Source organism: Vidua chalybeata, chromosome 5 (assembly GCF_026979565.1).
Source record: "Vidua chalybeata isolate OUT-0048 chromosome 5, bVidCha1 merged haplotype, whole genome shotgun sequence".
Classification (NCBI taxonomy): Eukaryota; Metazoa; Chordata; class Aves; order Passeriformes; family Viduidae; genus Vidua; species Vidua chalybeata.
The window spans coordinates 15,478,360-15,491,383 of NC_071534.1; the positions used below are offsets into that span (position 1 = coordinate 15,478,360).

Below are 13,024 nucleotides of genomic sequence, written 5' to 3' on the forward strand. Positions count from 1 at the left end.
GCACAAGGTCTCCAAGCTAATTGAACTTGTAAAGCAGTCCTAAGGTGGCATAGAAACCTGAAACCTGTAAGTACTGTGTATATGCTGATATTAAAAAAAAAAAAATCCCACAAGTTTTCTGTTCCACCTCACATTGCAATTCTTTGTTAGCATTGGTAGTCTGTGGTTAAAACATAATAACTGCACTATCTTTGTTTATTTGTTCTTTAGGGAAAAAAAAATTGTGATGTTTAAGAGATAAACCATATAATGTGTGAGGAGAATTTAAAAAAAATATTATTAGACAAGGATATCAATGGCAGCAATTAATAAGAATAGAGGTTTCACTACTACTTTCTGTGTTGAGAACATGTGACTGCTGTTGTTCAACATTGGAAGCTTGGATCCTCGTGAAGGAAATGCTGCAAGTTAAGGTTTCCCATGGGCTGTAAAACCTGATCTGTTACTGACTCTAGAACCATGGCCTAGTAGTTCTGATGTTGAAACAAGGTAAGTGTATATAAAATACAAGTTTACAACCCAAGCAGATACTGCTCTGCTAACCTCGTTATCAAAGGTGTGGATGGTTGTTTCAGTACCTTGTATATTTCTGAAAACAAGGTCACCTGGGAAACCAGATTTTAAGAGCTTTGATTTTGCTTGCAGGCTTCACCAAAATGTTAGAATTGTGAAAAGTTACTGTAAGACAGGAACTAGCCTGCATTTTCTTGATTGTATGCAGTTTGAGGTGAAAGTGGGGTAGAAATGGAGAGGATGTGTGGTGGGTACAACAGAAGGATAAATTAAATGAAGAACACTGGAGCTGCAAACTGAAATTTTCCTAACCTCATAAAACTTGTAGAGCTATTGATTAAAAATACGGATTTAATTTACAATAGCTCTTTTTACTGTGAATTGGACAGAGGTTGATACTGGAAGGTAATATCTTTCAAGTCTTCACCTATTACTACCTGCAATGTCTCTCAGAAATTAATCAAATTAATAGCTGGTTTGAATTACAAGCTATTGCTATTTTATTTTTTCACATCTGGGAAAAGTTGTAGGTATTTTCTTCGTGAAATTATGTGTATTCAGCAAGAACACATATTATCCCTGTATTTTCATGGGGCTATGTTAGACTGCTGTTTAGTAGTTCTTGTTAATAGTACAGCTGTTAGAAGTTAATTGTCACTTAAAATGAAAACCAAACTCAGTTTTTTTCTGGAAAAGTTCTACAGAATAATTCATAAGCATCTGTATAGTTGCGCACACAAATTGTCATTAGTTGTCTATAAATAGTCATCCACTCATCCTTTATAATTGGAAGGAATAGAGGTTTTCGCTATGTTAAAAATTAGAAGTCTGCAAGAATTGTAATCATTTATATGCAGTTTCAAGATAAGAGCCCAAATCTCAATCATGTTTAGAGGTTACCATCTAATTGAAAACAAGTGTCAGTGTTTGGCTTTTAAATAAAACATTGTTGCCAAGAATTATTTAGAGGCAAGTGAGTAGAGCAAGTAATGGCAAAGTGAACAATTCTGGCTTGTTTTCATTGCTGCCACTGGCAATGAATACTTTGGGCTCTCAGCTGGTTGCTAAAACGGAAGTATTTGAAGAATAAGTTTCATTTATCCTTTTCCTACTTGAGTAGCTGGGGTGTAGTTTATTCAAGAGGCACTTAACCATCTTTGATATCTGTGACAGTGCTACTGGGCACTTTTGTCCTTGTAGGACAGTCTCCCTGGATTCACAACTTCGTTGTGAAATAGAGCGAGTAGAGCCAGGGCCTAAGGGCCTTCCTTGGAAGTTTGATAGGAGCCCCTTAGCTGACCAAAGTTGGGATGTTTCTTCAGTGTGGTGCTGCTGGTGTGCTGTCATTTGTCCAGAAGTAAGAGCTGGAATGTTCAGCACATGTCTCTTGCTTTCCTGGCTTCTGTGTGTATGCTGTTGCAGAGCATTACAATCGAACGTATATGATCAAAAAAAAAAATGAAAAAGTGGAGTTACTGCCTCTTCAGTAACTGAGATCTGAACTTGTCTGTGCTAGTCTTGTACTATGCAAAAGTGAGTGAAATCACCCTGTGCTGGAAAAGGCATAGTTAAAGATAGGCAAGGCCAAGCACGGGTCCTGTGTTACATAACATTCTGCTTTTAACAAACCAGTAAGAAACAATTCTGTGAGCAGCTGCAGCCGTTGGAGCATTGGCAAAGTCGTGGCGCCCTGCAAGCTTACCCCTCCGAATGTGGAGCTGGGCCAGGGAGTCTGCAGACAGTGCTTGCTGCTAGATCTGACCGCGCTTGGGCTGGCAGGGTTCTGCAGCTGGTCTGGTGAAAAGGGGTGAGCTTTCTGCTCAGGGAAATGCATCCTGTGTGTTTACCAGACTGTGATTAGAAAGCGTTACTAGATGTGATTACCACACATGGAACCTGGGCTGATACCGAGGACTTCTTTAATCTTAAAAAATGGGTGCGATGCTAGGGGGTTGGACTTCATCGTAAAAATCTCTTCCAACCCCGATACTTTCATGATTCGGTGTGAGTGCCGCACAGCACGGGTCAAAGCCACCACAGGGAACTCGCGTTCAGGCGTGTCTCCGGTTTGACATTGCCCAGGGCAAGGCTGCGGGAGGCACGTGGCGCGGCTGGCAAGCGCCCCGAGCCGGGCGGCGATAAGGAAGGAGCAGAAGCTGAGGCGCGGGGTTATCGCTGTACGCTGGGCTCACACACCCGAGCAGCGGGCCGCAGCGCGTCACTGCCGCCGGAGCCGCACCCGCGCCTGCTCCGGGGCGCTGAGGGGCGGGCTGGGCACGGGCGCGGAGCGAGCGCGGCCCCGCCCGGGCGCAGGCGCGGGGCGGGAGGGCGGTGGCCACGCGTGCGCGGAGGTTGGCGCGGCGCCTCCGCCAATCGCGGCGCGGCTCGTTGTGCGGCGGCCCCGCCCCCGGCGCGGTGAAGGACAAGGTGACGGCGCGGGGCCCGCGTTCAGCCTCTGCCGCAGCGGCTCCATCTTGCGAGGTGAGTCGGGGCGGCGCGGGCCGCCCGCCCGCCGGGGACCGGGTTCAGCCTCGGGGCGGCAGGGCCGCCTCGCGGCTGCGGGGCCGGGGCTCGGCGGCCGCGCCGTGACGGGGTTTTCCGGTCCCACGTCTCCCTGCTCTTCTCGCCCGCCTCAGGTCGCCATGTTCTCGTCCATCGCGCCGCTCGCGCGGCACAACCCGTTCTACGCGCCGCACTTCCAGCTGGTGCAGGACGGCGTGAGAAAGCGCCCAGCGGAGCCCGCGGAGGCCCCCACCACGCGGCGGGGCCTGGCGGCCGCGTCCGCCGACGAAGGTGAGAGCGGGACGGAGGGGCCGCGGCGGAGGCGAGGCCCGTGGGCGTGCGGGGCTGGCGGTGCCTGCGCTGACCCCACCAACGCGGGCCTGTGCCCGCCTGGGCGGCGCAGGGAATGTCAGCGCCCAGCGAGGCACGGCCGGGTCGGCAGGGGCTGGTGCTGGGCCTACGCGCCCGCTTGGAGGACGAGGAAGGGCACGGGCGGGGGAGGCGCTGGCAGTGCTTCCGCTCTCCCGGCGGTGTGTGCTGAGCAGCAGGAGGGATCCGGATTTGCCGGAAAAGGACACTGGAAGGTTCTAGTGCAGAGTAATCACAGAGACCCCCGTAGATTTTGTCTTGGGGAGCAGAAAGCGCTTTTTCTGACTCTGCATGGCCTGCAGCCTCGGGCACCAAGGTTGTAGGCCTGTACTTCTTTCATCGGTGGAGAGGAGCAGTGACTGAATCTGTGGATTCGAAAGACAATCTCTCCTATCCTTTTTCTCTTTTTTTTTTTTTTTTTTCCACCAGTTTATGCATAGCTGGGCACATGAACATCCTAGATATGTTAGGGGTGCTTGCTGCTGTTCTTTTTTACTTTTTATTAGTTGTGGGGTATACACCAGATAACTTGCTATTTAAGTTATAGACGTGCACTTAAGAGTTAAGTGCAAGTGCTTTCTGTATGTTTCCCAGTTAATTTATAGATTTTTGAAGGTCAGACCTTGATGATACTTGCAGAACCACAGAATGGATTAGGATGGAAAGGACCACAATGAGTCATTGTCATCATCATCCTTACAGGTCCAACTTCCCTGCTGAAGCAGGGTCATCCTAGAGCAGATTGCACAGGATTGTGTCCAGATTTTTGAATATCTCCATGGAGGGAGAGTCCACAGCCTCTTTGGGCAGCCTGTTTCAGTGCGTGGTCATTACAATAAAAAAGTTTTCATTTTCAGATAGAACTTCCTGTGCATCAGTGTCTGCCCACTGCTTCTTGTCCTCTTCTTTGGCACCACTGATACGAGCCTGGATCCATCCTCAACACCCTCCCAAAAATAGTTAGAGATAATGATGAGGTCCTCTTTCAGTCATCCTTTCTTGAGGCTGAACAGACCCAGCTCCTTCAGCCTTTCTTCAGAAATGAGGTGTTTCAGTCTCCTCATCATCTTTGTCACCCTTCCCTGGACCTGCTCTAAGAGCTCCATGTCTGTCTTGTACTGAGGGGCGCAGGACTGGGCACAGCACAGTGTAACCACAGCCCTAGTGTAACCACACTAGGGCTGAGCAAAAGGACAGGATCACCCTTGAGCTGCTGGCAGTGCTCTTCCTAATGCTTTACAGGATACCCTGTTGGAGTGGCCTTCTTGGCCACACGGACACACACTGCTGGCTCATGGGCAGCTTGGCTGCCCAGCAGGACCCCCAGCTCCTCTGCAGAGCTGCTTTCCACCAGTGTGACCCCCAGCCTGTGCTGGTCCATGGGGCTGTTCCTCCCCAGGTACAGGATCCTACATTCGCCTTTGTTGAACTTAATTCAGTTCCTCTCTGCACGCCTCCAACTTGTTGAGGTCCATCTGAAGTAGAGGTGGATATTCTAATTATTTTAAGCTGCCAATAATGTAAAAGTCGCTCTCTAGTTTTACCTGAAAAAAAAAAAGTAAGAATTACTTTCAGCAAGCTACCTCTTCCAAAGTACTGTGATTATTGAAGTATTTCAGTGGAGTTGAATCAACATCCATATAATACATGAAAGAGGTTAGTTTTACGAAGTTTTCAAGAAATTAGTTGTGGCTTTCGGTGTAGTAATCCTGCTGTCAGCTAACTAAAGCCCTAAATCGCTCTTTGGTATGCTAAATATATTCAGTAGGTGCACTTATTTCTTTAAAGCATTATGCTTAATCTTCATCCTGTTTGTTGGCAGTTGAGGTCAAAGGTGGCCAAAGTTTTTCAATCTTTATAATCTTCTCTGCTGAATTTAGTATTTCATATACCCAGTTGGTTCTCTGACTTTTGCGTTGAGAATATAACACGTTGCAGAAGATATGTGAACTTGCACAAGGTCACACAAAGTCAGTACAAACCACACGACCTTCTGAGATCAGCTCAGGGCATCAACCACAGCGGCGCTCAGAGACCAAGTATTTTATGACTGGCTCATGGAATTTGTCCTTGTGTGTCAGATTAGAAGCAGAGATATGAAATAGTTATGATGTAGCTGTCTCAACAGAGTAGATATATTTTTATGGCTTATGTAAAATTTGTGTACCTTAAGGGTGTTTGTCTTAAATCATTACCTGGGTATGTTAGAATTACTTTCTTGTCCTTTGTGCGGCATATTCAGCTGGTTCTCAAGTTACGGGTTTTAGAAAATGTGATTCTACTTCTGAAATAAAAAGTCCAAGATCATCTGTGGCTTTATTTTCCTAATAGTACTGTACCACTACAAACCTAGGCACCTCTAAGGAGCTCAAGCTTAATTGAGTCTGGCTTTCTTAATTACTGTACTTGAACACCTGACAGGTCAGTCTGAATAGCAGTGTAATCCAGCACTTACATAAAACTCTACTTTTCTCTGGTTACTATAAAGGTCTGTCCCTGTCATTTGAGGAGTATGACTTTAAATTACTGTGATAAAGGCAACGTGAACAAGCAGTTCTGAGATCTAGCAGCATGGTAGCTACTGCAGAGTTGTGGTGCTGTTGGCCAAAGACATGGCTAGACAGAGCTGGCCCGAACAGACCTCTAGAGTCTGTTCTCTTGATTACACCTGCCTGATCTGTATGTGTTTAACCAGCCATTCTAGAAAGTTATAAACAGACTGTTTCTGATGTTTGCAGATCTGCTAGCCAAGCTATTTTTGGAGCTATGTGTAAGTCCCAGACCAGCATATTTACAGTCTTTAGCAATTAATAACTTGTTCTAAGATTGGGTGTTTTTATACACAATATATACACTGTATAGGACAGTGCATATGAAACATCTCTTGATTAAATGTGACCTGAAATATTCTTTAATGAACCTTGTGTGTGAGCATTCAATGGGACAATAAATAGCAATCTGCAGTTTCATTAAACAACCTGTATACAGACAGTTTACAAAAAATCTGTGTAAATAACCTGAGAAATACCTAAAAATATATCTGTGTATCTCCAACACCAGTATTGTAGATTTTTATAGTCTCTACTTAAATACGGAAGTTAAACTGTCATTGAATATTTAACAAAAGAAACTTTGTCTTTTGAGTACTAGAGGAGTACTATTCTTATTTCCTGGATATAAGAAATTGTTGGACATTGCAACTTTGAGTCATAGTTTCTGCTAGTAACTTCTGGGATTAATTTCTATGGTTTTAATGTGCTCTGAGCTAAAACTTCAGTGTTTCTTCCTTTGCTTATTTAAAGGAACAACTTCAGTTTGGAAGGCTTAGAATCAAATCTTGTCAGTCCAAAATGTTTTAAAGCAAAATAATAATTTTTCATTATGACACTATATTCAAATAATACAGCATGGGAGATTATTTCAGTTTAATACTTTTGAGAAAGTAGCACTTAGTTTTGATTCTTTTCTGATCATTGTTACTATTTATGATTGATCATATATATGTAATTTTTTCCAATCAACTAGAATACAGCTGTGCCTATGGTTCAAACAGATTCTTTGTCCTTTGTGGCCTTGGTGGGATTATTAGCTGTGGAACAACACATACGGCACTGGTTCCTCTAGACCTGGTTAAATGCAGAATGCAGGTTTGTTCTGCATGTTGGTATGTGATGACAGAGCATGTTTAGTGTGGTATATTTAATTACTAATGAACTAGAGGCATAAAGTATACCCTGGACATAGCTGTCCAACAGTGCATGGAGTTTTATATAAAAGCATGGTGTGTCTTTATTTTTTGCTGCAGAATACAGTTGTGAATATGGCTCGCTCAAGTTTTATGCTCTCTGTGGCGTTGGTGGGGTCCTAAGTTGTGGCCTGACACACACTGGTGTCGTACCTCTGGATTTAGTGAAATGTCGAATGCAGGTTTGTATAAACTTCAACATTTCTTGAACTTCTGTTTTCTATCTAGCCAGCATATTAAGAGTTGGCAGTAGGGATGCAATCTTTTGTGAATGAGAAGAGGCAAGTAAACTTGAATGCTGCTTTATCAAATCTACTGCTGTAAGACTAGCAAAGTACCACTTTGAAGAGAAGTAAAGGCATTATGGATAATCTGGACACATTATTTTTGACAGCATTTAAGGCACATTTAACTGACTATCTGCTAAAAGGCATCCACCACAATGTTGCTCTGCTGGCTGGTTGGCTGTCCAGCATTATTCCAGTGCTTTTGGAGTAAGGAAATAGGATCTTTTGGAGCTGCGTTTTTTAGCCTGGAGTGACATGCATGTATAATTTGATCCATTAACACCATGGATATCAATGCATGGCTTATGGATTGGATATTTTCTAATGATGCCACTTTGAGCAGAGTGGCTAAAACTTGATTTGGTATCAAAAAGGCCATCGATGCTTGCAACTGCTTTCCTTGAAGTGGTTTTTGATTAATCTGAAAGGAGCATTGTTTCATTGCACTTGTGACACATTAAAATCATTTTGTGAACAGCCATGGATGAAAACATACTGATGGATTTATTCAGGCACATCTAAAAGAATGAAACAAATTAAAGCACTCTTGTAAATTTCTGGAAATATAGTAGTTAATGATTTCCCTGTTGCATAGACTGATTATAAAAATGGCCATTTTGTAATTATAGAACTCCTGAAATTAGGAGGGAGCTATGAATTAGTCAGACCTCTTTGTCATGCTAGGAGTATGCATGTGCTGTTCTTCAAAACCATGTTCTTCAGAATGGCCTTTATTTAAGGTTTAGCAGAGAGACTTTTTCACATTCTTGAGAGCATCTGAAATTCTGGTCTCAAACTAGGAAATCTAAAACATCAGACATGCTCAGTGTGGGCTACCAGTTCTGGTTTATTGTATGGTCATGGTGGTGGTACTTCCCCTTCCCTCTCCAGCACTCAGAGGGAGGTTCAGGAGGGGGGATTCCATGTGGATTCCAGGTGTGATCTTGTAAAATCTGTCAGCATTTATTTCTTTACAGATCCAGTACAGAGCATGTTACTAATCCTTCCTAAGTTCTCCAGGAAGAAACCTGTTGCCTGCCCTCTCATGTCTTTTTAAGAAGAGGTCACCTTTGCCATGGTTTAACTGAAACCAGGACACCTGTTGCAGACCTAATAACTAAGCATGGTTATGGTTCTGACTTGAACATAGTCCCATTTTACAGTGCCTGATTAAATACCCAATTTTCTAAAATTATGTCTCTTTCCAAAATTGACATATTTAGGTGAACTAGATCTCAAGTATGTTATTCCTAGATTGCAAGACAAAATACCAGTCAGTGCAGGTTGGCATGCATGTCCCATAGCTCTTTCTGAAAGCTTTGATGGACATCCAGTTTGATATCTTCCTTTTTATCCTCTGAGGAGCTGTTGTATGATGTCAAATATGAAAAGTAACAGTGGGATGTGACATAATTACCTGTTGAAAAGTTTCTGCTAAATTATTTCCTTTCACCTGAAACAAAATTATTCAAGTCAGTCTGTTTTAAATTTCTGATAAGTTAACAAAATCTCACTCAAAATTCTATGGACAGAAAAGTTAGTGTGTAGCCTTTATTGCCGAGTCAAAGTACAAGTGTGGAAGTTTTTGAGTACTCTTTGATCTGCTTTGCTCCATCTGTCTTAGTCTGACTACGTGGAGAGATCACACAGGAGAAACAACCTTCTCTGATTAGTAATCATGTGAATCATTAGGTAGTGCTTGAGTGTACATAGATAGAGTGTGTAAAGCAGCTGGAGATTGCTGACAGGACCCATTAAATTTTTTAAAAAACTGATCTATACACAGTACACCACTGACAGTGTTAGAACAGTGATTTCAGCAAGTCTTTTCATTACAGTTGCATTGTTAATTTGGAGAATCAAAGTGAAACAAAATTCAATTTGGTGGTTTAATAGCCAGTATTGAGGAACATACTGGCTACTAAAATAAGTCAAGATTTGAGACTAGCAAGTAACCATTAGTGTAACTTTGTGGTGTTTATGTCATCTGTCCAGGGAATTACAGGAAACCAGCTGTCTGAGAAATAAAAAACCGAAACATTTTGGATGGGGGTGTGAGAAGGGAAATAGTAAGCTATATCAAACATTTAAATGTGTTCTTTTTAGGTTGATCCACAAAAATACAAGAGCATCTTCAATGGATTTTCTGTGACAATCAATGAAGATGGTGTTCGTGGCTTGGCTAAGGGATGGGCTCCAACCTTTATTGGCTACTCCATGCAAGGGCTTTGTAAATTTGGTTTCTATGAAGTTTTCAAAATCCTGTATGGCAACATGCTGGGAGAGGTAAGCCTCAAATGTTTTTTGTAAAGCTATATGTCTGCAGCCTAATAGTATTAGTGATAAGGAGTAATCACAAAAACATGATTCATTAAGAAAAATGTGTGTTTCAATTCCTTTCAGGAAAATGCCTATTTGTGGCGTACTTCGCTATATTTAGCTGCATCTGCCAGTGCGGAGTTTTTTGCTGACATTGCTCTGGCTCCAATGGAAGCTGCTAAAGTTCGTATTCAGACACAGCCTGGATATGCAAACACTCTACGGCAGGCTTTACCCAAAATGTTTGCAGAAGAAGGCATCTGGGCGTAAGCATCCCTTCCTTTCAATTGAAATTCTTGATTTTCAGTACGTTTTCTTACTGAAGATCTGGTGCTATAACTAATTCTGGCCTTAGCTTGTAATACTTTTTGGTCTTTGTATTTCAAGATAAGAATTTAACATACTTCAAGTGATCTGTGCAAAATTAACTGGCTGTTAATTCCACATGCTCCTTAGATCCATCTTTGTGAGTATCTTTGTGCTGAGTTCTGCTGGATAACTTCAGTTTCTAGCAGTTCCAGTCAGAGATACTCAGCAACTTTCTGGTTGTACAGTCAAAGATGCTTGAGTCATTGGCATGTGAGAGTAATATAACTGCATGTTAGCTTTCTGTTCTGATAGAAGTGGCTGTAGATGTACAGGTCATGTTTCACTATCAGGACTTGGCTGGTATGCAGACATTACCCTTACTTCACTGGTAGTATCAGTACTACATTACTGCAGTGTGTTGTAATCTGAAAAGTGACTAAAGAAACTGCTGTGCAGCCTGGGAATCAGGAAAATTTTAATTTGTGCTGCTGTTTGAAGTTAGTACTCAGGAATTAATACAACTCAAATTTCTGTAGGTATTGACAGCATTACAGGGTTAGTACATAGAAGTTGTGTAGCAGCAATAAATAAGCTAATTTATTTCATGTTAGAAGTGCACTTCAAATAATGAAGAAAATGAAACTGAGGTTGTCTCTTCTCTGATTAAGTTTCTATAAAGGTGTTGCTCCACTATGGATGAGACAGATTCCATACACAATGATGAAATTTGCCTGCTTTGAACGTACTGTTGAAGCTCTCTACAAGTACGTTGTTCCCAAGCCACGAAGCGAATGTACAAAAGGAGAACAGCTGGTAGTCACATTTGTTGCAGGCTATATTGGTAAGGAATGTTTAAGTTCTATACTTCATTAATGGATTACTGCAAATCTAGAGACCTGTTGCTTTTCAGAGTATTAACTGAAAAGTGACATTAGCAGATGTCACTAACACAGGAGAACTTACTTGCAACTTTAAAATGTGCAGAGGAAGTAACTACAATCAGTCTGTTAGGGGAAAATGGGTCTGTAATAGGACACTACTCTTAACTGATCCTATATATTACCAGTATTGATGGCCAGATTTAAAAACTACAGCTGATTTAAGTGAAAATTTGCATCTTTCTCAGTCCTGGGAATCTTTGGATGGAAGGGGGAAATTTTCAGTATCCAAAGATTCAGAAGTTTTTTTCTAGTTGTTTTCTTCTGTTCAGAAGTTTCAGCTGGTTATACTTAGTGTACACAGTAATGGTACACCTAAAACACTACAGAACTAATGTAAAATTATTCTTTCAGCTGGTGTGTTCTGTGCAATTGTTTCCCATCCTGCTGACTCCGTGGTGTCTGTGTTGAACAAAGAAAAGGGCAGCTCAGCTTCACAGGTTCTTATGAGGCTTGGATTCAAAGGTACATTCTTTCTTTCATTTATTTTGGATCAAGTGTTTCTGATGTTTAGGGGAGGAGGTATTTTTTTTTTCATGTCATTTTATGCTGCTCATACTTTATGGTTTGCTCTCCAGGTGTATGGAAAGGTCTGTTTGCTCGTATCATTATGATTGGTACCCTGACTGCACTACAGTGGTTCATCTACGATTCTGTCAAGGTTTATTTCAGACTTCCTCGCCCGCCTCCACCTGAAATGCCAGAATCTCTGAAGAAGAAGCTCGGTCTAACTGAATAGACAACTCATGGACTGACTGCTGGCTGACCCAGTGATGAGTTTCATGAAACTTTTATATATTTGACTATGTAGAAAACAAACTATATAATGTCATTATTGGTTGTGCCCTCAACTCATGTGAGGGTTTAAATTCTACCACTGTCATTGCCTGAAATAAATGAGAAACAGAGTGCTTAGTGTCTGTTTACTACTGCATATGTAAGCTTCATTTCATAGTAGCAAATACCTCAGATACTCTCCTGGCTTCCCCCTCTCCCACCCAAAAAAATTTTTAAAAAAATACCCTGTCCCACACTTTAGAAACTAGAGAAATGTTACTCTTCTACTTAAAATTAGGTTTTCACTGTTTCCAGAGAAGTGCCAAGAACCTGTCCTTGCACTTGGACCCAATGATCATTTGCCTGTAATAAGCTGTTACTGTGGAACAGCTGAACTCCTGAATGGCTGAGATGAGACTGGAGTCTGATTGGGCATCCTAGTCATGATATCAGTGTTTCTCACAGAGGTAAAAGGAACCTTATGCACACTAGAGCTGTTTCTGCCTTGGGATGGTCATCCCAACTTAACTTATGCTTACTTGACTAATTTCTGCTTCTGTTGGCTTTGAACCACACCAAAGAACTTGGCCCTTCTGATTGTCCTGTGGAATTAAAGAGTAGTTGCTACCTCTTAACTAGAGAAAAGCTGATGTTAATAAAGATTTTCAAATATATTTGACTACTAATGGTGTACTTCAGCTTAACAATAAAAAAAAATGGCTTGTCTTTTATTCTAGAGTTTGAAAAACTTGCCAACTTTTCCCTACATTTGCTACAGCTGTAGATTTTATTTCAGGGGTTTTTTTTTCTGAATTAGTATAATACTGAATTATGGTTGAACCATGTATTTCTGCAGCACAAGGAGCCATACGAGGTTTTTTGGACCTTGATGTGAAGAAATGCATGCTCCTCGGCACACAAAAGGAGACAATTAATTAAGGCAGTGTTAAGGTATTCACTTTTGAATTTTTTTTCTCAAGTCTTAGAGAAGGGAGATTGTGTTGCCTTCTGCATTTCACCTGTTCAGTAAGTCACAGTTGGTCATCACTACACCCTATCCAGTACTACTTTGCTCACAAAGCAGAGCTGGAGCTGATGTGGGTTTTTTTTGCAGTACTGTGGATAGGCTGCCTTACAGCATGTGAGCTGTTGATACTGAACTTAGCTTGGTACTTACTTATGTTAGACTGCTTCTTCCTCTTTACTTGGCTCTTTCAGAGCCAAAAGGACAAATCAGGCAGGTGCCATTGGAATATCATAATTGG

The 13,024-nt window shown here is 42.1% G+C and overlaps 1 protein-coding gene and 1 non-coding gene across 2 annotated transcripts; both read left to right on the forward strand.

Moving 5' to 3' along the window:
• Positions 1-2,895: 2,895 nt before the first annotated feature.
• Positions 2,896-11,891, forward strand: SLC25A3 (solute carrier family 25 member 3). The gene is made up of 8 exons (XM_053943749.1): positions 2,896-2,994; positions 3,150-3,306; positions 7,190-7,311; positions 9,523-9,702; positions 9,820-10,001; positions 10,713-10,885; positions 11,337-11,447; positions 11,561-11,891. The coding sequence occupies exons 2-8, from the start codon at positions 3,156-3,158 to the stop codon at positions 11,719-11,721; spliced, it is 1,080 nt and encodes a 359-aa protein (XP_053799724.1). The 5' UTR covers positions 2,896-2,994; positions 3,150-3,155; the 3' UTR covers positions 11,722-11,891.
• LOC128788993 (small nucleolar RNA SNORA53) lies at positions 10,178-10,417 on the forward strand. Its single transcript, XR_008431280.1, has one exon. It is a non-coding gene; the product is annotated as a small nucleolar RNA SNORA53 (small nucleolar RNA).
• Positions 11,892-13,024: the final 1,133 nt, after the last annotated feature.

Coding starts and splice junctions, on each gene's coding strand:
- SLC25A3 (XM_053943749.1), top strand. CDS start 3,156: ATGTTCTCGTCCATCGCGCCGCTCGCGCGGCACAACCCGTTCTACGCG. Junction 3,307..7,189: donor GGCCGCGTCCGCCGACGAAG/GTGAGAGCGGGA, acceptor TTTTTGCTGCAG/AATACAGTTGTGAATATGGC. Junction 11,448..11,560: donor TATGAGGCTTGGATTCAAAG/GTACATTCTTTC, acceptor TTTGCTCTCCAG/GTGTATGGAAAGGTCTGTTT.